This window comes from Jaculus jaculus, chromosome 4 (assembly GCF_020740685.1).
Source record: "Jaculus jaculus isolate mJacJac1 chromosome 4, mJacJac1.mat.Y.cur, whole genome shotgun sequence".
NCBI classification, from domain to species: domain Eukaryota; kingdom Metazoa; phylum Chordata; class Mammalia; order Rodentia; family Dipodidae; genus Jaculus; species Jaculus jaculus.
In genome coordinates, this window is record NC_059105.1 from 32,969,247 (window position 1) to 32,996,338 (window position 27,092).

The following is a 27,092-nucleotide window of genomic DNA, read 5'->3' on the forward strand; positions in this document are numbered from 1 at the left end:
AGGAGCGACTCAGAGAGGCAGGAGAGCTGATGTGGAGAGTTAGAGGCCAACAGCACGCTTTTGTGTCACCAAAGGGAAAATTCAAAATGGAATGGTATTTCAGAAATCTTTCACTTAAACCTATGGTGAACTGGGAAAAGAAAAATGGGAATCAAATCTCAGGTTTCTAAGGCAGGCTGTGATAGCTTTACTGGCCAAGTCTCTACCTCCTGTTATACTGGCTTCTATCCCATCAGAGCTATTTTGCAAGGACATAGACAGTCTGTCCTCATTAACAATAATAAAGTTCACCAGATGAGCACCTCTTACATGCTAGATTTGGACCCAGTCCCTCCTGTGCAGCATCACAGTTGATCCACATGACAGTCTTAGGATAAGTTAGTATGACTGTGACCCTCGTTTTACATAAAAGAAAACTAAAGCAAAGAGATAAAGTGTTTTTTTTTTTTTCTAAGACCACACAGACGCCAAGTTTGAGTTTTAACCCTTGCCATCTGCTTAGTGGCAACGTACTTAACCATCCCTGTCTCTTGATTAGCTTCTGATTCCATGGGCATATTGAGATTGGAGACTAGAAGTGCCATACGGAGAGGGGAATGTTTGCTTTGCTTGCTGCCCACTGATAACTCCCTGCTGTAAAATAGTCCCCAAAGACAGTGCTCTGATTTGTTGTTTCTTGATGGTGATCTAGGTATTTCAAAACAAAGTGATGGTTGGAAAATATATCTCATATCACATACTGGTCTAGGCTTACTTTGTCTTTGTTTAGCCAATTTAAAGAAAAATTTTGCACTTGAATATTGATAGATAACTCTTACTATACAGTTGGTGTTATCTCTTTAGAGGGAATAAAACTAGTCAGAATGCCCAAAATGCCATTTTAGGCTCAAAAGGATTATCTGTGGTAATCCACCTCTTTCTTGGCTTTTCAGCTCAGTTCATCTACTGAACAGGTACTTACTACACCAAGACGCATTGAAATTTCGATTGAGATCCACTCCAAAACATGTGCCATTACTATGGGATGAACGGGATTTCCTCCAAAGACGATCCTGCAACAAGAATCTTAGGATGTTGCCATGCAAGATTTCACAAATTAGCAATAGTGATGATAGGTAGCCCTTGAAGATGGAAAACATCTAGGATATTTGAAAACACTTATTGTTAACATTGTAAGATTTAATTTTGTAGAGGGGCTGACAAGCCCTCAGTGCAGGAACATTTGTACAACCAAAAGTGAACACATGTGTGAGTAACCAAATTGGAGGAGACAGTTTGGCCTTTTTTTTTTTTTTTTTTTTTTTTTTGAGGGAGGTTCTCACTCTAGTCCAGGCTGACTTGGAATTCTCTCTGTATTCTCAGGGTGGCTTCAAACTCACGGCGATCCTCCTACCTCTGCCTCCCAAGTGCTGGGATTAAAGGCATGCAACCATCACTCCAGCCAATTTGATCTTTTACACCTGAGAAAATTACCTGGGTGTGTGGACATTACCAGTCACTTTTTAGGGCCAAATGTCATAGGATGAAAGGGAAATAGCTTAACAGATAGAAAAGGGCATTCCCAATGTACTGGGGAATAGCTTCTGCAAATTTTTAGAAGCAGAAGACTGCTAAGAAAAAGGGGAAAGAGAACTTTCACCAGCCAAACCTACAGAGAGGGACTTGATTCACTCATGAGCTGGAGTGTTCCAAAAAAGAGGACCATAGAATGGCTTTGGAGAGTGACAAGCAAGGGAGAGAATGAATGCTATCTAGAAAAGTGGACTTTTTTGTGAAATGATGTTGTTTGGAAATGTTATAAAGAGAAAATTGTCTTCTATTTATTATATTCAAACACTGGGAGGGGTTTAATTTCTGTGAATGATAATATTGAAAAAAATATAGGTTTCTTTAGCAGTCATACATCATTTGCTCCCCTCATGCTTCTAGAACTAATTTGAGGTAGGGTCCAGTTTGTTATATAAGAGTTATGTCAACATAAGACTAATTAGCTAGCAAGCAATTTATAAGCATTAAGATGGTAGAGGAGAAAAATTAAGCCTGACTGAAAAAAGTGGCAAACTATCAAAAACATAAAACTTGAGCTATAAAAAGCTTTTAGGCCTCCACAATCCTAAAATTGTTATTTATTTTTAAAAAATTAAGATATTTTTTATCCCAATGACATTTTTTTTTTCTTTACATAGGTATAAAATATTTTCATAGCTGGAATGGCTAAGGTCATAAAAATGAGCCTGGGTGGAACTTCAGTTCATGAATGCATCGAAATGCAGCATCCTCACCGTGGTCCAAGTATAGATATAACCATCAATGTTAAGGACTGGAAGAACATAGAAGTCCAGGTTCCTAAGGAATCTGCTTATTCTTGAGTTGTCCTTATAGTTCTGTACAATCTGGAAATTTAAGAGAAATATTTGGAATGATTTCTAGGAAATAGTCTTTTCTAATTCTCTATGAATTTTAACTTAATTATAAGAGCTGATTGTATCACACTTCTATCCTTTAGCCTTCAAATCCTCCTTAAAGGTCTTACCCTTTTATAGTGGTGGTTCTGTACCAGAATCATCTGAAAGACCTGTTAAAACACAGGTCGTGGTGCTGGAGAGATGTTATAGTGGTTAAGGCGCTTGCCTGCGAAGGCCAAGGACCCATGTTAGATCTCTCTTCAGATCTCATGTAAGCCAGACACACAAAGGTGAGGCAAGTGCAAGGTGGCACATGCCCAGTAGGTGGTGCAACCATCTGAAATTTGATTTAAGTGGCTGAAGCCTTGGAGCACCAATTCTCTCTGTCTCTCACTCTCTCTAAAATAAAATTTTAAAACACACAGATTGTGTTAGGTATAGTGAAGAATGTCTGTAATCACCACACTCTGGAGACACACAGAGGCAGGGAGAGTTCAGAACCAACGTGCTCTACGAAATGAGTCTTAGGCCACCCTGGGATATGCAATGAGACTCCATCTCCAAATAACAAAAGCATATTTTGTCAATCTACACCTGTACCTTTCCTCTGCCTCTGCAGGTTTTGAATCCACTAGGTTCAAAATGGAGCTAAGAACGTTTATTTCTAACAAGCTCCTCCTAGTTGCTATTGCTACTGTTAGTCTCAGACCACATTCTGAGGACTCTTCATGAATTACCTTTTTAAATAAAGACTCATGAAATGATGGGCATCACACACAACAAGAGTGCCATGCTAACTGTTTTCCATTTTTCAATTCATAGAGTAGACTCATGAAGCCATTGTTTTAAACTCCTTTCATGGGTGAAAAAATAAATATTTTCTACATTGGAAAACAGTGTCTGATATTATTTGTCAGGATTCAGTCTTGGTCCCAAGGTACCTTCTAGATATGCTTCCAGAGTGTGCCATTCTAGAATGAACCTTCTAGAAGTACCTCTTTGGCATGCTAACTCTCTAATAAAATGATTGTGGACCCTCTAGAAAGAGGTTAGGATACTAACTCAATTTTTAACCAAAGCTGCTCACTAATTCCATTTCACTTGAAGTGAAGGAGTAGCCCAGTAAAGAGTCACACTGCTAATGTGGGAAAGGAGCATGGATTCTAAGTAGCCTAGATGTGATAGTTATTTAGTAAGGTGATCACCATTATGAGGAGACTAATGACACTTACTTCTTTCACAAACCATTGGCAAAAAGCAGGGGCAATCCACTCCCTGGCATGAATTCCACAGTCAATCCAAATGATCTTCTTGGGGTTGTTGGATGGTTGGCTAATCTGGAGGGGACATCGAAGCTCCATTACCAAATAATTACTTATTGGAAGCCTCTCTACAAAGATACTAGGTTTTTCACTCCCCTAAATGTTCCTTTCTTGCCTACGCTGTGGCTCAGAGAAGATGGCAAAGATGTCAGCGGAGATGCCCACCAATAACCCTCCCCTCTGTCACCTTACTCTCTGATGATGTTCCCAGGGCCATAAAATGACCCTCATCGCACTCATTCAACAATGATCTTCCTTATATCCTAAATTATTCCCTAATGGCAAACACAGGTTTACATTCTTGTCCCAAAATCTAAGAAGCTAAATTCATATAAGCCTTATAAATGTTTTATACACAGAGTCTGCTTAGAATGGCCAAGTGCATCACAGATAATGTACAAGAATAAAATGTACTTAAAAATGAATACAAATCTTTACTTGTACTTCTTCAACCTATGAATAAACCAAACTATACACTCTAATGCAGCACTTATTAAATCCCCCACCCCCCACATTCAGTGACTCCTCCATTTGCAGACAGCCTCATCTTTTTACTTTTCTGCCCATTTGCTATTCTTGGACATCAGGTAGGTCTCACATTATGAGGAAACATGCACTCTTTCTTGAGAGGAGTAAGTGGGTGGGAATTAAACTGTCATTCGTGGATGCTTTTTGGTGGAGATGGGGAATGGAATTTCAAAGGGGAAAGTGTGGGGGTGGGGGAGGGAGGGTATTCCATGGGATATTTTTTATAATCATGGAAAATGCTAATAAAAATTGTGAAAAAGAGTCCCATGCTATAACTAGTGTATCTATTTTGGATTTGCAAACAACCTATGCCAGGCTATTTGTTAAAAGCCTTGAGAACCCAGCTGATGACTGGCTCTCTCCATCCACATGAGGTTCCTAGAAACAGAGTTGAACAAGAGGCTGGAGCTGTTATATTCATGGAACTTTCTCTCCTTTTAGCCTTATGTACTTTTACAAAGCTTCCAGGACAATTCCTAATTCACCTCTTACCTTAATTTTCTTTGATAATTACCCCTTCATGAGTACATGTGTACTAATTGTATGTTTATCTCTAGTATCTCCTTATTATATACTCATTCTATTACTTACACTGTGCCCCAGGCAGAGGATGTTTACACATCATTTTGGCTGATTCAGCTCAGAGTTTGTGTGTCTATCAAAACTCAGCTTGGCAGTTCCTCGTGCTTAACATTAATAATTAATCAATCCATGGGTAAGTTCTATTTCTGAGCCAATCACTTTTTGTGTACTTGTAGCTACCTCTCAAGCTTGGGGTTGTGCCTTATAAGTTAACATTTCTGCACCAAGTAGTATAGGGCAATGGTCTAAGAATTCTAGCTCTTATGATTAGAATTCTTAGATAGTGGTCATGAAGACAGGTTGTGGACCAGCAATATCAGTGTCTCCTGGAAACTTATTAGAGAAAAAAAAAATACAGTGGGTGTAAACCTTGAATGGGCATCAGAGTTACCTGGAGGAATGCCTGTTAAAACACGTATGGCTAGGCTACATCTACAGAGTTTTGGATTCAGTAGACCAGCAATAAGACCTAAGCAAGGGCAATTCTAACACTTAGGATGCTACTGATGCTGGGTGCCCAAGGACTGCTCTTTGAAAACCACTGGTTTGCCAAGACAGATTGCACACAGATCTGTAATCCCAGCTACTTAGGAGGCTGAGGCCAGAATAGTAATGCAGGTTCAAGGCAAGCCTAGGAAACTTGGGTAGATCCTAATTCACAATAAACGTAGTAAAAAGGGCTAGACATATAGATCAGTGGTAGAGAACTTGCTTGGTGTATGTAAAGTTGTGAGTCGAATCCCCAATATCAAAGTGGAGGAAGAGAAACTACTGTTTTGTTGTGGTGGTTGTCATATAAAGGTGCCTGGGAGCTTTGAAAGTATGCCTTGACCAATCTTGGAACAATTGGGCCCCCATCTCTGTAGGAAGCATGCAGGCAACAGGACTTCATGACAACTCCTCCGGTGATTCTCATGCGCAGCCGAAATAGACTCTCCCAGGCAGAGGCCCGGGAGTCCTGAATTTCTACCCTGTGCAAGACTGACTAGTGGTCCCAATCACTTCAGTATGCCACATGTCATGTCCAAGGAGGGGAACCTGAAAAAAGGAACATCCTCTTGCCTAGGCAACATCTGGCTATGTGCCTTGTACAAGTCATTATCTTCTGAGTCTTCATCTCCTCAGTTATCAAGTAAAAGGATGAGGAATGAAAGTTTTCTGAGAGTTTTAAAATATTTTTATGAGGAAAAATTCTCTTTTAAAAAGCATGCAAAATGCAGATGAAAAGTGAGCTGGTTATAGTGAAGCCTAAGTGGTGGATGGTCTGATTTTGGCTCCTCCTGTGTTCTGGCCCTGCATTAGAGCCCCACTATATGAATGTATGGGAAGCTATAAGGTTTGAATTCTAAAAGCCCAGTTTGGGATAGAAAAGGCAAAGACTCCATGTACTGCTTCTTCAAGGTCACCTCCCATTCCTGACAGAGCATCTGGGTATTAAGCTGTGCTCTCTGATTGGGGTGATCCTCTCCAGAAAGGTTTCTCCAGCCTCCACACTCACCTTCAGGTAGTACATTGGTCGGGTCTCATAGGTCATTCCTAGGAAATGTTGTGTCACCAAGTCTGCATGCTTCTCGCTGACCTGGCTCATCCACTCATAGATCTGAAACAGCCCCAAGGACCACAGCTGTCACTCTGCCATGGAACTCTGTATTCTGCTCTACAGTGCAAAAGCTATATTCTGAACAAAACAGATAACTGATCCATTGACTTATTATCTTCCCACTGCCGTTTGCTTTCAAGATCCACTCTGCCACCAAGTCTCAGGAAACTCCATGGAACTTCATAAATAAGAGATCAAAGAATCCACCAACAACATTTCTGAGATTGAATATAAAAAAAATGCCCAGCACATATCCCTCATGATTAGCACTCATGTGACACACTATCATGCCAATAAGTCTAGTCAAGCTCATTTGTGGGATCATCTTCCGTCTGTGTGGATCCCAACACTTACAGTTGAACATTCTTTTCTTTCACATGTTAGAGGCAGGATCCCTAGTGTGGTGATGTGAGACATGGAAATTGTGAAGAGGTGAGACCTTGTGGGAGGTCTTTAGGTCATGGAAAGCCTCTCCCCACAAAGAGATTATTGATCTTTTGAAGTGAGCTTCTTTTTTTTTTTTGGTTTTTCAAGACAGGGTCTCACTCTGGCTCAGGCTGACCTGGAATTCACTATGTAGTCTCAGGGTGGCCTCGAACTCACGGCGATCCTCCTACCTCTGCCTCCCGAGTGCTGGGATTAAAGGCGTGTGCCACCATGCCTAGCTTTTGAAGTGAGCTTCTTAAGAGTGAATTGTGGTAAAATTCTGAGCTCTGGTTTCCTGTGTGATGATGTGATTTCTTCTCCCCACCCCCACAATCCTGCCATTGCCAACTATCATGAGTTGGTGCTGCCAACATGGCTGTGCCTCACCAGAGGCTGAGCCACACTGCTTGCACTTTCAGTGTCCTAAACTATCTTTTTCTTGGGGGGAGGGGTGTCGGGGAGATAGCTTAATCAAAGAAGTACTTGCTTCTTAAGAATGAGGACCCAAGTTCCATCCCAATACCTATATAGAAATGTTGTACAGTAATCCTAGCTCTGGGAAGGCAAAGACAGAAGGATTCCTAGAGTTCACTGGCCATCCATCCAATTCCCTAGTACTCACTTAAAGCCAGATGCACAACGTGGCACATGAATCTGGAGTCTATTTGCAAGGGCCCTGGTGTGCACATGCTCTCAGTTTCTCTCTCTCTAATTCTCCCTCCCTCTCTCTCATAAATAAATATAAGAAAATAATTTTTAAAGAGATAATCATTTTAATTCAACTGAGTAGACCTGAGTAGACACTGACTTAACTATAGATCACATACAAATTTGGAAGGAATATTATATTTGACCAAGAAATCCATACTGGGGTTCCACAAACATAATAAAAAGGCCTATTAAGGTAATCATCAGCTTGTCTAGATATAACTCACAGCAAGTGTCCCTGCAGTTGACATATTTGACTGATGAGAATCCAGAGTTATAGCAAATAGTAGTTAATTAGGGATAACGAATACATTATTTCAAAATTTTTAATCTTGCTTAACATTCACTTTAGCACAGACTATAGAGAAAACTAGCTCTTATAAAATTAACAATACTTAAGTGAGGGTAGTTTCAACTTAGTTTATTAATCACAAAGGATTATCAGCTTGTGACAAGAGTACCATTTGTGCTTCTGTGATGGGACCAAGTCAGATGTCATGTCTTCAGTCTCCACAGAAATAAAAACAGAATTAAGTAGAAGTGGCAGCCACACACTGAGGACTGCCTAGCATGTAAAGCTCTTGGTGTGCAAGCCTGGTGACCCAGGGATCTTCAGAACCCATATAAAGCAAGTTGCACAGCAGAAGCGTGTGTAATTCCAGTAGGCCTATGGTGAGAGCAGAGACAGAGACAGAAGCAGCCTGAAGCTTGTAACTCAGTTACTCTGGCAAATGCAGTTGCAAAAGAGACCCTGCCTCAATCAAGCTGGAAGGCAAGGAATTACACTGAAAGTTCTCCTCTGAGCTCCCTATTCACAGCATAATCTGCATGTGCCACATTCACATATGCCACACACACACAGAATCAAACAAGAAGCAGCCCGGCGTGGTGGCGCACACCTTTAATCCCAGCTCTCGGGAGGCAGAGGTAGGAGAATCACCATGAGTTCTTGGCTATCCTGAGACTTCATAGTGAATTCCAGGTCAGCCTGGGTGAGAGTGAGACCCTACCTTGGAAAAAAAAAAAAAAAAGAAGAAGAAATTAGAATTTCTTGCTGTTTAATGAGTAGTAGCATTGTTGACTTGATGGAGTTTCAGAACAGTACTTCAGGAGGGACATTTTATTCCTCCTGTTCTACAGATAAAACTAAACATCAAGGAGATTAAATGTCTTTATTAAGGTTATATAGCCAGTGAGTGGCCAAGCCAGGAGGGAACCCATCTCTGATAATAGCTCATAGATTTACATGGGCCTTGCTGAATCTTCTTCAAGATCATAAAGCCCACCATACTTTGGGATGAAAGTATACATTTTTTAAATACTTTTATGAAATATTAACATATACCAAATGTGGAGAAAATGAATTGGTAAAACCTGTTTGGAAGGCAACTTGCACATTTATATAAACAGTTTAGATGTGTATATCTTTAATTCACACTTTCTACTTTTAGATGTTTATTCCTCAAAAATGTTCTGTGTAATGTCACATAGATAAACAGAAGCTAATTTTGTTTGCAGGTGTATATGTGAGTTGGTGTATATGTGTGTGTGTATACATGTCTGTGTGTGCATACACACATGTGTGCATATGCAAAATGGAGACCAGAAGCCAATATCAGGCAAATCCTTTAATTGTTACATCTTATTTTTCAAGACAAAGTCTCTCACTAAACCTAGAGCTTACTGACTCATCTGGACTAGCTAGCCAGTGAGCCCAGGAATCTCCCATATCCGCGTCCAGCACTGGGACTACAGGCACACATCATCCCGCCAGCAATATACATGAGTACTGGGGATCCAAACTCATGATTGTGTCCTCATGATTGTGTGACAAGCATTTTACCCACTGAGCCATATCTCTAGCCTACAGAAGCTAATTTGTCAGTATATATAGTTTTAGAAGCCACTATACATTTTCATAGTGGTACAAATGATTATTTGAAAAGAATGGTTTTCCATCTTAAGAACTACTGAGAGACCCCTTGCATCTTATGATAAATAACCACATTTTCAACCAAATATAATTTACCAAGAACCTGTCTTCCCCTAGGTCTTACACCCACACAAACACCACCTTACCCTGCTTAAACTGGCTAAGTGTTAAAACCAAAATAAGTGTTCATTCTGGCTTATGTTCACTACTAGCAAAACTGGCTCATTGTTCTTTCCCTCCTTTTCCCTTGAGTTATTAATTTGTCTTTTTATTTCATATTATAGTAGTGGCAGAGGAAGGGATGTTTAGGAATCCTTCAACTTAGCACATAAGCAAATCTCCACTTCACATTTTGAGCTTTGGAAATTTATTGATATTAGTAACAACCCATCATTTATGCATTCTAAAACAGGTCGTGACCTCATCAAACAATCTTCCCCATGTGTCCCTGCTCACCTCACCCATGGGATGGTATTTGTCATAGGAATAAGTGTTCAGGCTCCTCCGTGGGCTCACAACTTCTTGCCCAGGTTGATCTGAGGAACTGAAAAGGGAAGAAAGTAAGACAGGAAATAATGAAGACATCAGGACATCCTGAGTATGAAACAGTAGATAAAAAGGGTAGAGAAAATGATACACATAGGATGTGACCTTCTAAAGCCAGCATTGCAGTCATGGCTCTATAATTTACTAATTGTAAGATCTTTACTAATCAATCTGCCATTGAGGAATGCAATTTCTTAATCTATAGGGTCAAGACTATCATGCCAACCTTGCAGGAAGGCTAGGACAATTCTTATTGTACATAAAAAAGCATTTGTAAGTTAAGTTTGTGAAAGAAGTAATAGCTAAGATTTATGGAACAGAAACTTTTTATGAGACGTGCACTGTTCTAAGTAATTTAAAATCTAATTTACTTCGCTTTAAAACTGAGATAGATTCTCTTATTATCTCCATTTCAGAGATGAAGAAAGTCACAATGGAAGTATTATTGGATTCAAACCCTGGCAGTCTAAATGAAGAGCCTCTAATTTTGACCACTGCTAATAATATGATGACAAGAATCAGTTTTTATGCATTGTTTCATCTTATGTTTATATGAACATTATTTTCAGAACACCTTTTTATATTTTTATTTTCAAGGACATATATATATATATATCTATTTATTTATTTATTTATTTATGGAGAGAGAGAGAGAGAGAGAATGGGCACACCAGGGCCTCTAGCTGCTGCAAACAAACTCCAAACTCCATGTGCCACTTTGTGTATCTGGCTTTACATGGGTACTGGGGAATCGAACCAGGGTTGTTAGTTTTTTCAGGAAAGTGCCTTCACCACTGGGCAATCTCTGTAGTCCTGTTTTTAGAACACTTTTAAGTGCAGATCAAAAATAAGCATAAAATCCAGGTGATTTCTGTGCCATCCCTATATACTACCCCTATCTCTATACACTCAACATCACACACAAATATCCCACATCATAGTGGCACATTTGTTACAAATGATCTACATTGACACACCATCAGCCAAAGTCCATAATTTTCATTAGGATTTATTGTTTCAATTGCACATTCTATAGAACTTGGCATTGTTTAATGACCTATATAAACAAGTCGAGTATCATAAGAGTGATTTTAGTGCCCTAAAAAGTAACCCTCTGTGTGAAGCGGTGGTTTAAACATGAGTGCTGCTTTCACTGCTAGCCTGACAACCAGCTCCAGAGTGAGGGCAATAGACACTGAGGACACCCAAAATTCATTAACATGGAAATCCAGAGGATGTAGAGAGCTCAACTCTAAAGTAGACTTACCACATACACACACACACACACACACACCAAGGCTCAGGGAGCATTATGGAGGAGGGGATTATAATGGTTGTAAGAGTCATAACGGTGGGAAGGTGTATGCTGAAGCATTGGCCCCCCACACCCAAGAGACTGGTACATTCATGACTCCACATGAATAACAACAACCCCCCTAAGGAAGACCCTCAGTGGAACAGGGGTGGCAGTGAGAGGATATAAAAGGGTAACCCAAGGGGAATATGACCAACATGTCATTTGTTCATATAGTAAAGTTAATAATTAATAAATAAAGCTTATTTAAGACTCTTCTGTGCTTTACTAATTCATCCCTCTTCTTCTCAACCCTTGGCAACTACTTATTTTTGTGTGTGTCCATAGTTTTACCTTTTTCAGCTGTGTCTCAGTTGGGATTGCATTGTGTAGTCTTTTCTGGTCAGCTTCATTCACTTATCAATATGCATGAATTCTCTGCTTGTCCTTTCATTGCTCATTTCTTTCTCCTGCTGTAGAACATTATTTTGTCTGGATGTATCATACTTTATCCACTCATATGTTGAAGGACGTCTTGGTTGCATCCATGTTTGGCAATTATGAATAAGATGTAATAGGCATACATTGGGCATGTTTTTGGGTAGATTTGCTTTTGATTCATTTGGGCAAATACCAAGGAGTATAACTGCTGATTAATGGTAAGTATAGTTTTGCAGAAATATTTGCAAATAGCTTTAACCTTTTTGCATTTCCACTAACAAGAAAGAAGGGATCTGGTTGTGCCACACCCTCATTAGTAAGTGTTTTGGACACAGACCACTTCAATAGATGGTGTAGTGGTACCTCACTGTTCCAGTTTGCAAACCTCTAGTGACAGATGGTGTAGAATGTGCTTACAAGTCGCCTCTGCATCTTCTTTGTGGAAGTGTCTGTTTAGGTGTTTTTGTCCATACTTTAACTAGTTTGTTCTTTTATTATTTCATGAGTTTTCAGAATAAGATATAAATTTGGATCACAACCTTTTATGAAATAACTTCAGTAAATTTTTAAAATTTTTATTTTTATTAGTTCTGGACATACTTAGTATGCAGACACCACATGTTGGTACAATCCATCCCCTCATCCCTGCCCCCTGGGGACTGTGCATTCTGGGGGACATCAGTCAGTTATGGGGGAGAGGCAATATCTCTCTGTGCATAATGTCCCAACCTGTGGCTCTACCAATCTTTCTGCCCCCTCTTCCATAAAATTCCCTGAGCCATGTTGGGTGCATTTTAAGTTTATTGCAGTGATGGGCACTTAGGAGCCTCTGAGTCTCTGCTTTGGTAGCTGTTGAGTGTCCTCAGAGTCTATCTCCTTCACCTTTGTGCTGATATCAGGTTCACTGAGAAAGCAGCACTCTTGCTTATTTCTCCAGTCCATCTGTGGCTTCAGCTGGGGCAGGGGTGAAGTGCGATGGGTCATTTATCTCCTATACTGCTCCCATCTGAAAAAGAGAAGCAGATTCTCCAATGGAGAGTGAAGTCAGCACATGTTAAATGGGATAATCATTATTAGTTTAGAGAGAATTTAATGGGTGTAGACTCTCAGCAAACATTTTATCTCAGTTCATAGCTTCTGATTTTCTTCACATTTTCTTTCAAACAGTAGAAGTGTCTAGTTTTAAAGAAGTTCAGCTCACTAATTATTTCTTTTCATGGATTATTTTCTGTTGTGTACATAATCTCAATACCATACTCAGGTACCTAGACTCTCCAAGCTAGCTTCTAGAGTTTTATGATTTTTGCATTTAATATTTAGATCAATGAGACATTTTTGAATTAATATTTATGCCTTCGTTTTTGGTTTGAGTATATGTAATATGTGTTGTGTGTTTGTGTGTGTGTGTGTATATATATATGTGTGTATGTTTATGCATGTTCATGTGTGCACACTGTGCATGTGGATATTAGAGGGTGCCAGTCCTTGATGTCTACCTTGCTTGAGGCAGAGTCTCTGGTGGTTCAACAGTGTTCACCAGGACAGCTGGCCCATGAGCTTCTGGGAAATGCTCCTTCCCCATTTCTTTTCTTGCATAGACACACTGAGATTACAAATGCCTGCTACAGCATCCATCTTTATGTGGGCTCTGAAGAACACATATAAAGCTATTCATGCTTGAGTGGCAAGTGCCTTATCTATTGAGCCATCTTTCTAGCCCAACATTACTTTTTTGCCTGTGGAAGTCCAGTTGTTTTAGCATTACTTGTTGAAAGAATATTTTTGCTCTGTTCTATGATTATTGTTTTCTTCTGAAGATTAGTTGACTGCGTGTATACGTGTGTTTCCGGGATCCCTATTCTATTGATTATTTGTTTATTCTTGTGCCAATGCCACACTATCTTGATTACTATAAATTTATAGTAAGCCTTGAAATCAGGTCATGCCAGTTTGCTGACTTCATACTCCTTCTGTATTGTGTGGGCCATTCTTTGTCCTTTACTCGGCCACATAACCTTTGGAATCAGTTTATCATTACCTATAAAATATCCTGTAAGGATTCTGTTTGGATTTGTATTAAGTCCATAAATAATGTCGGAATGAAATGACATCTTGACAATATTGAGTCTTCCTCTACGTGACCATAATATACACCTCTATTTAGTTCTTCTTTGATACCTTACATTAGTGTTTTATAGGTTTCCCCATATAGCTATTATATGCATCTTGTCAGAGTCATGCCTAAGAATTTCATTTGGGGGTGCAAATATGAATATTAACATGTTTTTATTTCAAATTCTACATAATCTTTTTTATTTTTTCTTTTCACAATTTTTATTAACATTTTCCATGATTATAAAAAATATCCCATGGTAATACCCTCCCTCCCCACCCACCGCACTTTCCCCTTTGAAATTCCATTCTCCTTATAAGTAGATTTTCCTCTGCCAGGCTTCTCTTTTGCCATTTGGTTATGATTGCTTATTCCAGAATGATTTTGTTGTTGATTCTTTCTGATTTTCTTTGCAAAATAATGTCACCTGAAAACCGAAACAGTTTTATTTCTTTCTTCCTAAGCTGTATGCCACTTGCTCCCGTTTATTGTTTTATTGCATTAGTGTCATTTTGACTAACAGTGATGGGTGCAGGTACCCTTGTTCTGACTAATCTTAATGTCAAAGTCTCTAGTTTCTCAACATTAAATAGATGTTATCTTACATTGTTTGTTTGTTTTGGTTACTGTTGTTTTGTTTCTGAAATGTTCTTTATTGAGTTGAGGGAATTTTTTCTTTTTATAATCAGAAATATGTGTGGGATTTTGTCAAATAATTTTTCTATACCTACTGATAATGACCATGTGATTGTCCTTCTTTAACCCATGATATGACAGATAACATTAATCTCTAAATGTTGAACCAGCCTTGTAGGATTAGGATAAATACCACTAGGCCATGCTTTTATACATAGCTAGATTTTTATTTGCCAATATTTTTAAGATTTTTGTATTTATGAGAGCTGTTGTTCTGTACTTTTCAGTTCTTGTAACATCCTTATCTTATCCCAATATTAGGATAATGCTAGTCTCAAAGAATAGGTCATTTCTAGAAAATATTAAAAAGAACTAGCATAACTCTTCCTTAAGTGTTTGATAGTGTTCACCACTTTGGAGCTGAGGTTTTCTGTCTTAGAAGGTTACTAATCATCGATTCAATTTCTTTAACAGCTATAGGATTGTTCCAACATTGTTTATGGTTTAATTTTTAGCAATCAGGTTAATAATACCATTCAGTACCTGATCTATCCCAGATATCATGCTAGCATCTAAAAGACCATATTCGTGTAGTTTATCATCTAATTCTCAGTTCAACTGTCAGGTGTTATTGTCCATCTTCTTCTGCAAATGAAACTGAGACCAACAAGTCACAGATTTAGCAAGTTGTAAATTAGTATTCTGTTTCCGAGCCTCACAAATATTTGATGTTTGGTTTTTTTTAAACATTTTATTTACTTATTTATTTATTTGAAAGAAAGAGAGAGAAATGGGCATACCAGGAGCTCTAGCAACTGCAAACAAACTCCAGACACATGCACTACCTTGTGCATCTGGCTTTACGTGGGTATTGGAGAATCAAACCCGGGTTCTTAGTCTTTGTAGGCAAGTGCCTCAACTGCTAAGCCATATCTTTAGCCCTGATGATTGCTTTTGAGATCCATAGTTAAAAGCTTATTTAAGCAGAAAAGAGACGTGTTTTCAGTGGCTACCATGCTGATAGATCATTTGCCTAGCAAATATATGCAGAGCAAATGCTTTGTTTGTTTGTTTGTTTGTTTTTTAAAAAGAGAGAGAGAGAGAGAAAAAACTGGCATGCCAAAACCTTGAACCATTGCAACTGAACTCCAGACATGTAACTTTGTGCATGTGTGACCTTGTGTGGCTGCCTTATTTGGGATCTGGGAAATCTAACATGGGTCCTTAAGCTTTGTAGGCAAGCACCTTAACCGCTAAACAATCTCTCCAGCCCCAAATGCTGTCTGAACTGTACTAGTCTATGAGCTTTTGGAAATGCTGGAATCCAAACTTTTGTATAGCAATCCTGAGTTGCAAGAAAATGTGTTGGAGATCCAATTAACAAGTGTTCCAATGACTTTTATCTATTTGTTCACATTTTAAAACTTTTGTGGTATTGTATCTTCTGTTTCTCTAAGCCTTCATTTCCTTCTTTGTAAAATAGGCAGAATAATAACACCTTCCCAAGGGATTTTATAAGAAATAAATAAGTTAATCCATGCTTAACAATGAACTACTTTTTGCATATAGTTAATTCCAAACAAATGATGAAAACATAGTAGTTTACATTAAGGCAAAAGCCTTATTTAGCTGTAGTGATGTTGAAAACAAAAAAATGCATGAAGACTAATTTAGCCATTTTATTAGTATTCTTAAGCTATGCAGAACCACAATATATTTTAATGATATTAACTAATACATAAATTCTAAGCTGGTCATAGTAACATATTCCATGTTTCCAGCACTTGGGAATCTGAAGCAGGAGGATCACAAGTTCAAAACAAGTCTAGGCTACATAGTGAAACCCTGCTTCACAAGACCCAAAATTTATAAGAAAACAAAAATCCATATTTTCTAAGTCCTGTAGCAAGCTAGACTATATTCTATCTTAAAGTCTATGTATTCAATGTTCTATGCTACAATTAACTACTCAAATAGCAACCAATTTCTCCACACAGTTCTACTACTTTATAAAGCTAATTACATTTTTAAAAATTATCATCATCACTATTATTAGTATTCTTATTAGCCACAGCAGTAGTAATAAAACTACTGTCAATAATTTGAAGTGAATAGTTCTTATCTCCAAAATTATACATGTTTTGTTAGGTTGAATAAATTTTATTTTATTTGGCTTGTCCAAAAGAAAATCTCATGAGATAAGATTATCTAAATCACTACCTAAAAGATGGAAATGAATTTTAGATGTACTTTTAAAAAAACAAATATTATTTAAGTTGTAACAGTTAAAGTTCGATATGTTTCTTCATGTTACTTATGGGTTCTTTTCTCCTACCTGCCACTCATTGTGTTTTTAATAAGCAAGAGTAGCTCAGAGTGAATAATTTCAGTATAAATATATATTGATGCAGGTTTGATTTTGAGTCTTCATGCTTTATTGGTTATATTATTGTTTTATAAAGAAAGATACATGTATCCCTTAGTGTGTTTATAGTCGTAAAAATTCACTCTACACATGAATTTTCAGTAACATATTTTCTGTCTTTATTAACAAGCCAGCAAATATACTTCATCATAACACTGGTCAATTCTTAATGGTTGCCACTTAATTGAAGTAGCAATAGATAATAGAGTAGTAAGATTTCTTTCTTGACATTTAAAATCTTTTCAAGACATAGACACATGTAAATCTAAATAACATAGCCATTAGATAACAAGGAATTAAGTGCAATAAGCTAGTCCCTGGTTGCCAATGAAATGACTCCCAGAGTATAATGAAGTCTGGAAAGGGGAATTCCAAACTCAAGCCCAGCCAATGATAATAACCAATACTTTACTAGAAATTACTTAGACCCACACTGTCTTAAGAACTGTATATTTACATGTGTGTTATTCCTTTAATCTTAACAATCCTTAAAATAAACATGATTTTTCTTGCTCTTTTTTTCACATTGAAGACTTACATAGATGAAACCGCTTTTTATTGCATTTTAAAATCTATTAAAATACTGATTGGCCAATTTTATAAATGGCTGCCTTTGCTTTGAACAACAAAGGAAGCAAAATTATCAGCATTAAGGTCATTGGAAAGACTTTTGATCCTTCTTCAGAAAGGGAAGGAGACAGGAGATGAAGCAAATGAAAAGCAAATCTTCCAGGCCTCCCTTTGCCCTCACTCCTCAATTCCTCACATAGCTTGTTTTGCCTGTGGAGCCTGCCTTGGAAGAAGGTCCCTGAAGATGCTTTCAAAGTCATACTCATGCTGGAGGTAAAGGTGGTGGGTCTTGCTTATCAGTTCTCTGCTCAGAGAAGTAGGAAGGTCACCCCTTGTGATCCATGGGCAATTAATTGCTGGATGCCTTGGCTGTTCAAATTCCATATAAGATGACAAAGTGTTTTTCCTACCACTGGCCCACATCCTATTGTATACTTTAAATCATTTTTAGTGTTAATAGTTAGTTTGTGTTGTTTAAGGAGTAGTAGCTAGAAAAAAAAAACTTCACATATTCAGTATACAAATTGTTTTTTTTTCTGAATATTTTTAATCCAACAGTTGTTGCATGTGTAACTCATAGAAACAGGAACATCTAAGTGACAAAAAGCAGGGCTCACACTGTTAATGGGCTTCTGCTTCAAGTGGGCTGAGAACCCCTAGAAATATCACAACATACAGTGAAGGCAACTGAGCACCAATATTTGCTTTGCAACTAAGGTGTACAAATTGTCTGCAGCATCCTCCACCCAGCATTGAAGGGCTGGGTCTAGCCAGGATTCAAAAAAGTACATGGTCTGAGATGTTAGTGAAAACCTCTGACATAGTACTTGTAACTTTTTAAATACAAAATGAAAGCATAATACTCAGAGAATACAATACTTGGTTCAAGTGAATGTTTAACCACATACTTAGAAAGGCTATTCCCAGTTTCTAGGCACTTCTTGGGTGATGCATAATACATGCAGACAGAGAACGAAAAGCTGGCTAATCCCCCAAATTATCACCACTCTCATCTCACCAAGTAAATGAAAAGATTACTGTACTCTGTGTATTCTTTTTGTACAGATATTCATAAAATGCTTAGCACAGAACATGATCCTTTGGGGGTACATTATTAATAAGTGCTGCAGATCAAAGATTGTCTGATGGAATTTTGACTGGAATGTATAAGGAGGTAAAATAATGAGTGTTGAGGCGAATTTTGTATTTTAAACAGTCATATGAATATTTCATGCAGTAAACTATTTTCAGTTGTTATTTTCTACTTACAAAATTACCATATATTTCAAGTGAAGAATTTAGAAAATATAGAGATGATAAAAAGGAAGAGGGCAGATTTTGTAAAAAGGAAGGAATAATTGTCAATAATCCCACATCCCTTAGTTAATTGGTGTTGAGTTTTGATATATTTCCTTTCAGTCTTTTATTTGTGCACATATTTCAGAAGTCATATCTATGAAAAAGATGTTTTTTCTTGAAGTAGGTCTTGTTCTAGCCCAGGCTTACCTGGATATATATATATATATTTTAGATATATATATACAGATATAACAGATATACATGTGTATGTTATATATGTATATATATATACTCACCTATTATCTATATATGTATATGTTATATACATATAATTATAGAGTCACCTATTTCATTTTCACAAAATTTTATTCTACACAGGACCATATTTTGTGACTTTATTAACAAACCAGCAAATAGACTTCATAATAACACTGGTTAACTCTTTGAGAACACTATGTGTTAGTCACTGGTCAAAGCACTTTATATATTATCCATTAAACATATAATATTTGAAAATAAGTATTTATTAAATGGTGCTATTTACTTAAATATTTGTTCTATGCTGCATAAAATTTCCCTTTGAGGGGATGTTATTGGGAATAATTCAATGGAAACAGCTTTTTAATGAAAATCTTTGTTCTCATTCTTTATATTTTTTTGAGCTGCATTCTAGGAAAAAGAATAAGAAGGTCATTTGATTTACATTGCTAAACCTGAATGGTTTTTATATATGTACACTTGGAGGGAGAGAAGACTTCATGTGTATCTGAGACAACCTCCCTAAGTACTCAAGACTTAAATTTTAGAATTTTTAGAGTATCACTGAATACATTAGAGTGAATGGAGTCTCAAAAATTGTGGCTAATCTATGTTTTGAATTTGATAGACTTGTGTGAAAATAAATTAAAAATTTATTTTTCTTTTTCAAATAGGATCTTACTTTATACCTCAGACTGACCTCAAACTCATGATCCTTCCTGACTCAGCCTACCAAGTGGTAGAATAAAACTATGTATCATCACAGCCAGTGTGTAAACATTGGCTTTTGCAGCACATGATAATGGAGACAAAATGCCCAGTGAAGGTGAGGCTAAGCAGATTTGAAATGTTTTCATGAAGCTTGTCCCAATGGCTGCCCTGTCCTGAGAGTACTGCCAGAGCCCAATCACTTCCACAGCTGAAGCTGGGTGTAGCAACCTTTCCCTGTAAATAGAAGTGGTGCACATTTTAATTAATTTGCAAAATTAGAATAGTTGACAGAGGAGGGAAATGTTGTCAAAGATAATATTTACCAATTTGGAAGATTATTTACTTTTACAGTAATTTTGTTATCTTTTGTATTCTGCATTTTTCTTTTTTTTTTACTTCCTCCTTTTCATTTTTTATTTTTTTTTTGCAATTTTATTTTTATTTATTTATTTATTTTTATCTTTGTTTTGATGCTACTAATCTTTTTGTGTTTATTTTTCTAGTGGATGTGTACCTGCATTCGTCACTTTTCTTATTGTTGTGATGAAGTACCTGGGAAAAGCAACCTAAAGAAGGAAGGCTTTATTTTGGCTCACATTTCCAGGGTGCAGTCCACTGTGCACGGAAGTCATGGTGGGGGAGCAGCTGGTACACACTGCATCTTCAGTCAGCAAGCAGAGAGTGATGCTTGCTGGGGCTCAGTTGGATTTCTCCTGTTTTATTCAGTCTGGGGCCTCAGTGGGATGGGACCTCTCACACCTAGGATGAGCATTTCCTCGTCAGCTACACTTTCTGGAGACACCCTCACAGACATACCCAGAGATGTGTCTTCCCTTATGATGCCTTAGATTACTCAGAGAAATATGATTCTCAAGCCAGTCAAGTGGACAATGAAACTTGCCAATCGCAACAGTTTAGTGCATATGTAACTTACTATGGGACATTCCCATTACTATAGCATTTACATTTTAAATAGAACAGCATTACAATGTATGAAACTCTTCCCATGCTTTATATTCTCAGTATATTTTTTTCCAGAAGCATAAACTAAAGGTTGAAGGTGGATAAGTTCTAAGAATCTTGAGAGTTTTAAGCAGCTTAATTTTTTTCATGTTTTTCCCTGTGAATTATGTAACAGTATTTGTCTCTAATTTATGAATTAAGGATATCAAAAGGGAAAATGAATGAACTACTTATATAAAACTAAGCAAAAAAAATGAAGAAATGAGATAGAAATCCCTGAACAGTTTTTGGTATCACATAGATCTTGGACTCTCTTTATATATCTAAAATTACGCTCTATAAGGACAAGGGCAGCCTAGGTCACATGACTAATACAAAACAAAATTCAGAGTAGGTTTCTAATCTGTCAGAAAGGATTGTTGCAAGATTACTTTATCCATGAAGTCAAGAGGACATGGAAAATACAAGCACTTACATATATCAAATAATGAACTCCAGCGAAGATTGAATATGCTTCACAGGAAAGTGACTCAAACACTTTAATTAGTTATATTTATAAAAGCTATGACTTCTCAAAATGGGGAAAGAGTACAAAAATGAGAAAATGACATGAGTAGGCCATTTATAAAATCATCAAGTGAGCACTAAACAACATAAATATTTAACTTCTTATAAATCATCACAGTACAAAGGAAGTGAATAATAGGTAGTTTTTCTCACTTGTCAAGTTGGCAAACACTTAAAAGCGATTTCCTAGATTGTTATTAGAAGTATGCACTGATGCAACTACAGTCAATTTGTGGCAAGAGTCTTACAATTTTAGAGATTTTAAAAACAATTAAAAAAACTTAGCCAGTTGCTTATCATAGCATTATTTGTGAAAATTAAAAACCAGAAATTACGTGAATTATGGAATATCATTAGCAATTAAAATATGTTTTAAATTGATCATGAATGGCATAAGAAAATTGCTACAATGTAACGGAAACATTTCAGCAATAGTACTCTAAACATAATTAGTTATAAAAAAACATTAGCTAATTATCTCTAGATAAAATTATTTGGTAATTTTCAACAGTTTTCTTAATACTTAGAGTAATCTGATTTACTAAGTGGGAAATTATAAAATAAGAGATATAGGATTTTTATTATAATTTCCTTTTTCCAATCATAAAACATTACACATCTGTTGGTATGTATCATACATTATGCTAGAAAATACTTGTTAGTAATTTATTCAAGGATTATAAGAGTAATGTTCAATAGCAAAACTCCAGTGACCTTTATCCTTCTCTTGTCATGATGGAGTACATAGGGAAGGGGGAAGGAGAACCCAATTATGGTGTCCCATTTAGAGCATTGTAACCACAGGCCATCCAATCTTCCCGCTTTTCACTCACCTATCATATCCTAGGCCCCCAAGAACCAGCCAGCCCAAAAGATAAAGGGTTCCAAGCAGTGGCTCCATTCTTGTACAAGGAGAGCTAGAAAATCCCCTGGCCTTTCTGAGAATGCATCGAGACATTGGCTCTCAAGTCAAGATAAGATAGCCAGCAGATGCCTCAGCAAAAACAGACTTGAGCAATTGCTTCATTAACTCTGTCATGTCCTTAAACACCTTTTCATTTTTTAATAATTATTTAAAATTTTTTTACAGTTTTTATTAGTCCTCTTCATAGAAATTTGCACTTGGATGGCCAATCAGATTATTGCACCATCTTTTCCCCTCCTGGGTTTTTTTTTTTTTTTTTCCTTTTTCCAGTGCTAATCACTACAGTCCCCTTGACCTTCTTGCTTTAGTCCTTACATTTTGTCACTGTCTTCATGAAGTCTTTTTAATGCTCATGTATGCTGTTCAAGTCTTCAAGTATGTGACTGATCATATTTTTCTCTATGTAATCCAAGGAATCATAATTTATGTCAAAGCCAGCTGTCTTGCTACCTTCAACATGGGTTCTGAATCCAAATGCAAAGGTGACACCTGGTGTGGTGTGTTGGCTGGTTTCCTCTGAATTGCTGTCTTAGCTACTGTCACCTTCCCAGAAGGAAGAACACCAATGACCATTTGTTTTTTCCTGAAGCAGTTGATAGTGAACTTTTCTGGTCCGGATAGTTACTGGCAAATACATGTCCTAGCCTTTTTGATTCAGTGTTCCTGACATAAAGGTGCGGTGTAGGCGGTGAGTTTATGGCAATGTCCTTGTGTTCAGGGACAAAGACAGCAACTAAGGAGCGGCAGAGATGGTGAACTGACTTGGCCGTGTGCCTTCCTATTCTTGTCACTAAGCTGTTTACCTTCAGAACGACCCTGGCCTTTGGTTATGATATTTCATAACTGCCTATCTCCAGTATTCATGGCAGCCTGCCATGCAATGTGGTGTCCAGAGAAGTCATGAGCATTATTTTTAACATACATTATTTGGGGAGATAAACATCATGGAATTATGTAGGGCTTGGCAGATAATAAAAAGTGGTCAGGTTTCTTTCTTTTTTTTTTTTTTTTTTTAACAACCATTCCTACCAATTAGAATTTAATCCCCCTCTAAGTCAGCTATCTGCAAGGCTTCCTCTTGCTCATTCCATGACCTGGTCTATCTAGGAACGTGGTCTGTACACTAAGAACCATGTGTCCTTCCCCCACACACTGCTTTTACCTAGGAAAAGTGTTTATATTTTGGCAGGGTTTCTTTCATGTGGCTCAAAGGACCACATATATTTGTAGGCATTCTATCAAGTCGTTTAAAGAGCATAAAACTTGCAGTAATATTTTTGGGAGTAAATTTTATTGTTATGGCTTTAAAACATAGTTAGATAAAAACAAGAATTCCATTAGTGGTTGAATATTATAATAATAGAGTTGAGAATAAATTTTACTGTTATAGAAACTATAAAACAGGGATAATAAAGACACTATTATTGTGAATAAATTGTATCGAGATGACTAACTAGAAAGCTATAAAACACAGTGATAAGGGATAATCTAATCACCAGGAAAGATGTGATAATAATTCACCCTTGTTAGTGAGCAGCCCAAAGTTCCAGTTCACTGGCTGCAAGGCTCTGGGTTACTGCCTACATTCCATAAGGCTACAGGAAGATAATCTTATCCAGTGTGGTTGGCAAGAGACCACATATTGCGGTGAAATTAGACATGGGGGATTGAGGAAAATCCAATTATCAGTGAATGTTAGGTAAATCCTGTGTAATAATGTCAATATCCTCACAACACTTACTAGAAACTATTTGCCTGTTTCTATAGACAATTTTAATGTATTATTTGAATATGTGTTTTCATGTATTTAAGATTTTTGTTTATATAATTTTGTTTCAGAATAGTTTTATGGAATTATCTGTGAAGATATTAGAACCTTGATTTTTTTTTTTTAGATTACCTGTGTCTTTATGCCCTGAGTGCATCTGTGTCCCATCCCAACAAGTAGGAGAGGAAAAGCAGATGCTCAAGTCCTACATCTTACCCTTATCTGTGGAGCATGGGGCCCCATTAAAACCTTCACTGTAGAATCAGCATCACTAGGTACCTGCCCTGGCCCCACTCTTATGTGAGGGGAAAAGTGTCGTGGGTGTTATCTTTTAGACCTTGTTCTGAATGTCAGAATTTGAACTCGAGATTTTTGAGTTAATTATAGCAAGGGGTGGTGGGAGCTCATACCGTACAGTGTCTTTTAGGTAAGACTCTTGTCTCTGACACATGTCTACTGTCATTGCCCTTTTCCAAGGCCACCTCTGTCTCAGTGGAGCTGAAAGAGTATCTCTTAATCTCCTTAATCCACTTTTGAATGTTTGACCCAGTGAGTAACTTCCACAATTTTAACATGTTTTCCTACGTTGCTTCTGGGGCTTCATAGACTCCCAAGAGCCATGACTTTATTTGAATCCTCAATGTGCACCACACTCATTAGACCTATATCAGTGACTTTATATTCACTGGTTGCTTAAAATAAGTATTGTCTCCAGACTGTCTGAAAACATGGTGGGCTCTCTGAAGGTGCTGTGGGTCAAACCCAGGGTCTTGAGCATATTAGGTAAGCCCTCTGCCACTGAGCTCCATCCCTAGCTCTTGTGAAAAGGTTCTATATGGGAAACAGATGTGTTTGTTACAGGGGAGGGGAATCCACTCCAGAAGGAATTTAAACTGTTCAGTGCTCAGATCCTGAGAGACTTGGGTTTGTTTCAGAAGCTGGTGATGGGCTACATCAGAACAAGGAAAGACATTTACTTCTAAACAAAGTCTTAGACTTCAAAGGGGAGTGGAGATACTAAATAATGGCCATGTCTACCAAGACAAAAGTAAAGGACATTCTACCTGTATGGTGAGCACTGGAGGGTGGTCATGTCTTCAAATACTCCAAAGGGGCTTTACATAAGGAGGACATTTCTTTCTGGGAATAAGTATTACTTTAACATGAGAAATAAAATATCAAGTGGTAAAGGGTTTCCCACTATTTACAAAAAGGTGTTTGAGCTCTTTTCCTTTGTGGATGATTGAGGAAAGTACTAGAAAGATTCGAGCAAGAGGTAGGTCCGACAGCAGTTCAGGTGTGGTTGAGGGCTTGGTCTCAAGTAGAGAAGACATTTATTCCAGGTCATAAGGAGGGATGGAAGGAAGATTAGTAGAGATACATGCTGGCTAGCACTCTGAGGTTAGGGGCCTTGGTAGGAGGAGACAAAGTTTAGATTTGGTTAGTTAGGTGGCACCAAGGACAGGCTCTTAGATTCTGCCATCATGCATTGCTGGTGCTATGGTGAGCATCACTGCCTTTCAGATGGCTGCTGTCATCTCAAGCAGTAGAGGAACGGATGGATGGATAGATGGGAACATGGATTGGAGGATTAGCTCACATCTGTGCTCTTGTCAGAGAGACTACATCCATTGTCTGGAACTACACTCACCTGCATAGTGATAGGTGCTCAGTTTCCCCTTTTCCCAGCTGTGGCAGGTATGTGAGTCTATAATCAGATCTTTCAAGAGAGAAACTTCTGCTGATCCCTGGCTGTGGGACTGCTGAGGATCTCACTCAATATTCAAGCTGAGATATGTACCACTGAGACATCCCTGACAGATAATGGAGCACAGAGTGGTGTAAGGGCTCACAAATTCACATGCATGTGTTTTTGGAGCTGTACCAGTCAAGGGACCTCACTGTCCTTGCTTTTTCCCTAACCATCTTACTACCTTTATAATGCTTGCTACCCTTACTACCCTTTCTACACTTACCCCAGTGCTCTTTTCTTTCCCTCCTCTTTTACAGCAGTTATGCATCATGACAGAAAGCTTTCCTTTGTGCCTTCTGCCTCCTCTTTGCTTTTTCTTTCACAAGCATTATGCACCTCTCAGCATCACTCCCATGGCTAACTCTGTCTTGGTATCTGTAGCTGATGCACCATCATCCAGACTCTAGGACAAATCAAAATAGAAGAATGCAATTTCTTAGAGCCATAAGGATGTTTCTGGACTTTGTAGATAATTATATGCAGAAACAAAACTGAAGCTTGGAAAATAACAGAAATAATTTTATATGGCCAGGTCTTAGCTGGCTTTCAAAACACAGCCAGCCAGCTACAGAAAGTCACATGCTAGCTAAGTAACACACCAGACTAGTTGGCTTAAGAAAGAAAGGAAAGAAACATGTTTTCCACTTCACTGTTTGCTCTGTCTAATCTGTTAGTGAGGCAAGGTCAGAGCCTGCAACCTTCACATAAAAATACATTTAGCTCCCTCCTTGGTATTGAATAGAGGTTGGGTATATCTTAGAGAGGAGATTGGCTCTGGGAGAGAACCCCCAACAACCTGCCTGGGCATGGACATGGAAAAGGTCAATGGACCAGGACATAGCCACTGGATGTCTTTCCATTGCTTTCACAGGTGGGTAATATTTCATTTGGCATCAGCCACAAGCCAGTTTTCCAAGAGAACATTTCTGTTCATTATTTGGGCTCCTCTCCTTGGAAAGCTTGATAAAGAGGTGTGAACTAAAGTTCCCGAAATGCAGCTGCACCTACTTCAAACATTCTGTAAGGTTGACTGACTGACAGACAGAACTTCTGTGGTCGACGAGAGATGGAATGCTGCAAATTCAGAGCCACACAATCTTGGTTATCTTCTGACCCCTTAGTAGCCATTTATTGCCCACCTCTGTATTTAAACTAATATCCTTGTATCAGGTAACTACGTGAAACCTTTGTAGAACGTGCTAATAGGCTGCCAGCTTCCACCAATCCAAAGGCTAAGATAAAATCTGCAGCCTACAGCAGAAATTTCCTGACTTTGCTATAATGTACCTACCCTGATGTCTCTACCAATGGATTTTGAC

General features: G+C 37.9%; 1 protein-coding gene across 1 annotated transcript in view; it reads right to left on the reverse strand.

Annotated features, from left to right (window-relative positions):
* Window positions 1-27,092, reverse strand: part of Cpo (carboxypeptidase O) — a 111,890-nt gene that overhangs the window by 64,137 nt on the left and 20,661 nt on the right. Inside the window, exons 3-7 of the mRNA XM_045148361.1 lie at window positions 9,961-10,048; window positions 6,336-6,437; window positions 3,638-3,742; window positions 2,283-2,393; window positions 962-1,052 (exon numbers count right to left, since the gene is read on the reverse strand). Of these exons, the coding sequence (XP_045004296.1) occupies window positions 962-1,052; window positions 2,283-2,393; window positions 3,638-3,742; window positions 6,336-6,437; window positions 9,961-10,048 (497 nt within the window). The remainder of the gene's footprint in view (window positions 1-961; window positions 1,053-2,282; window positions 2,394-3,637; window positions 3,743-6,335; window positions 6,438-9,960; window positions 10,049-27,092) is intronic.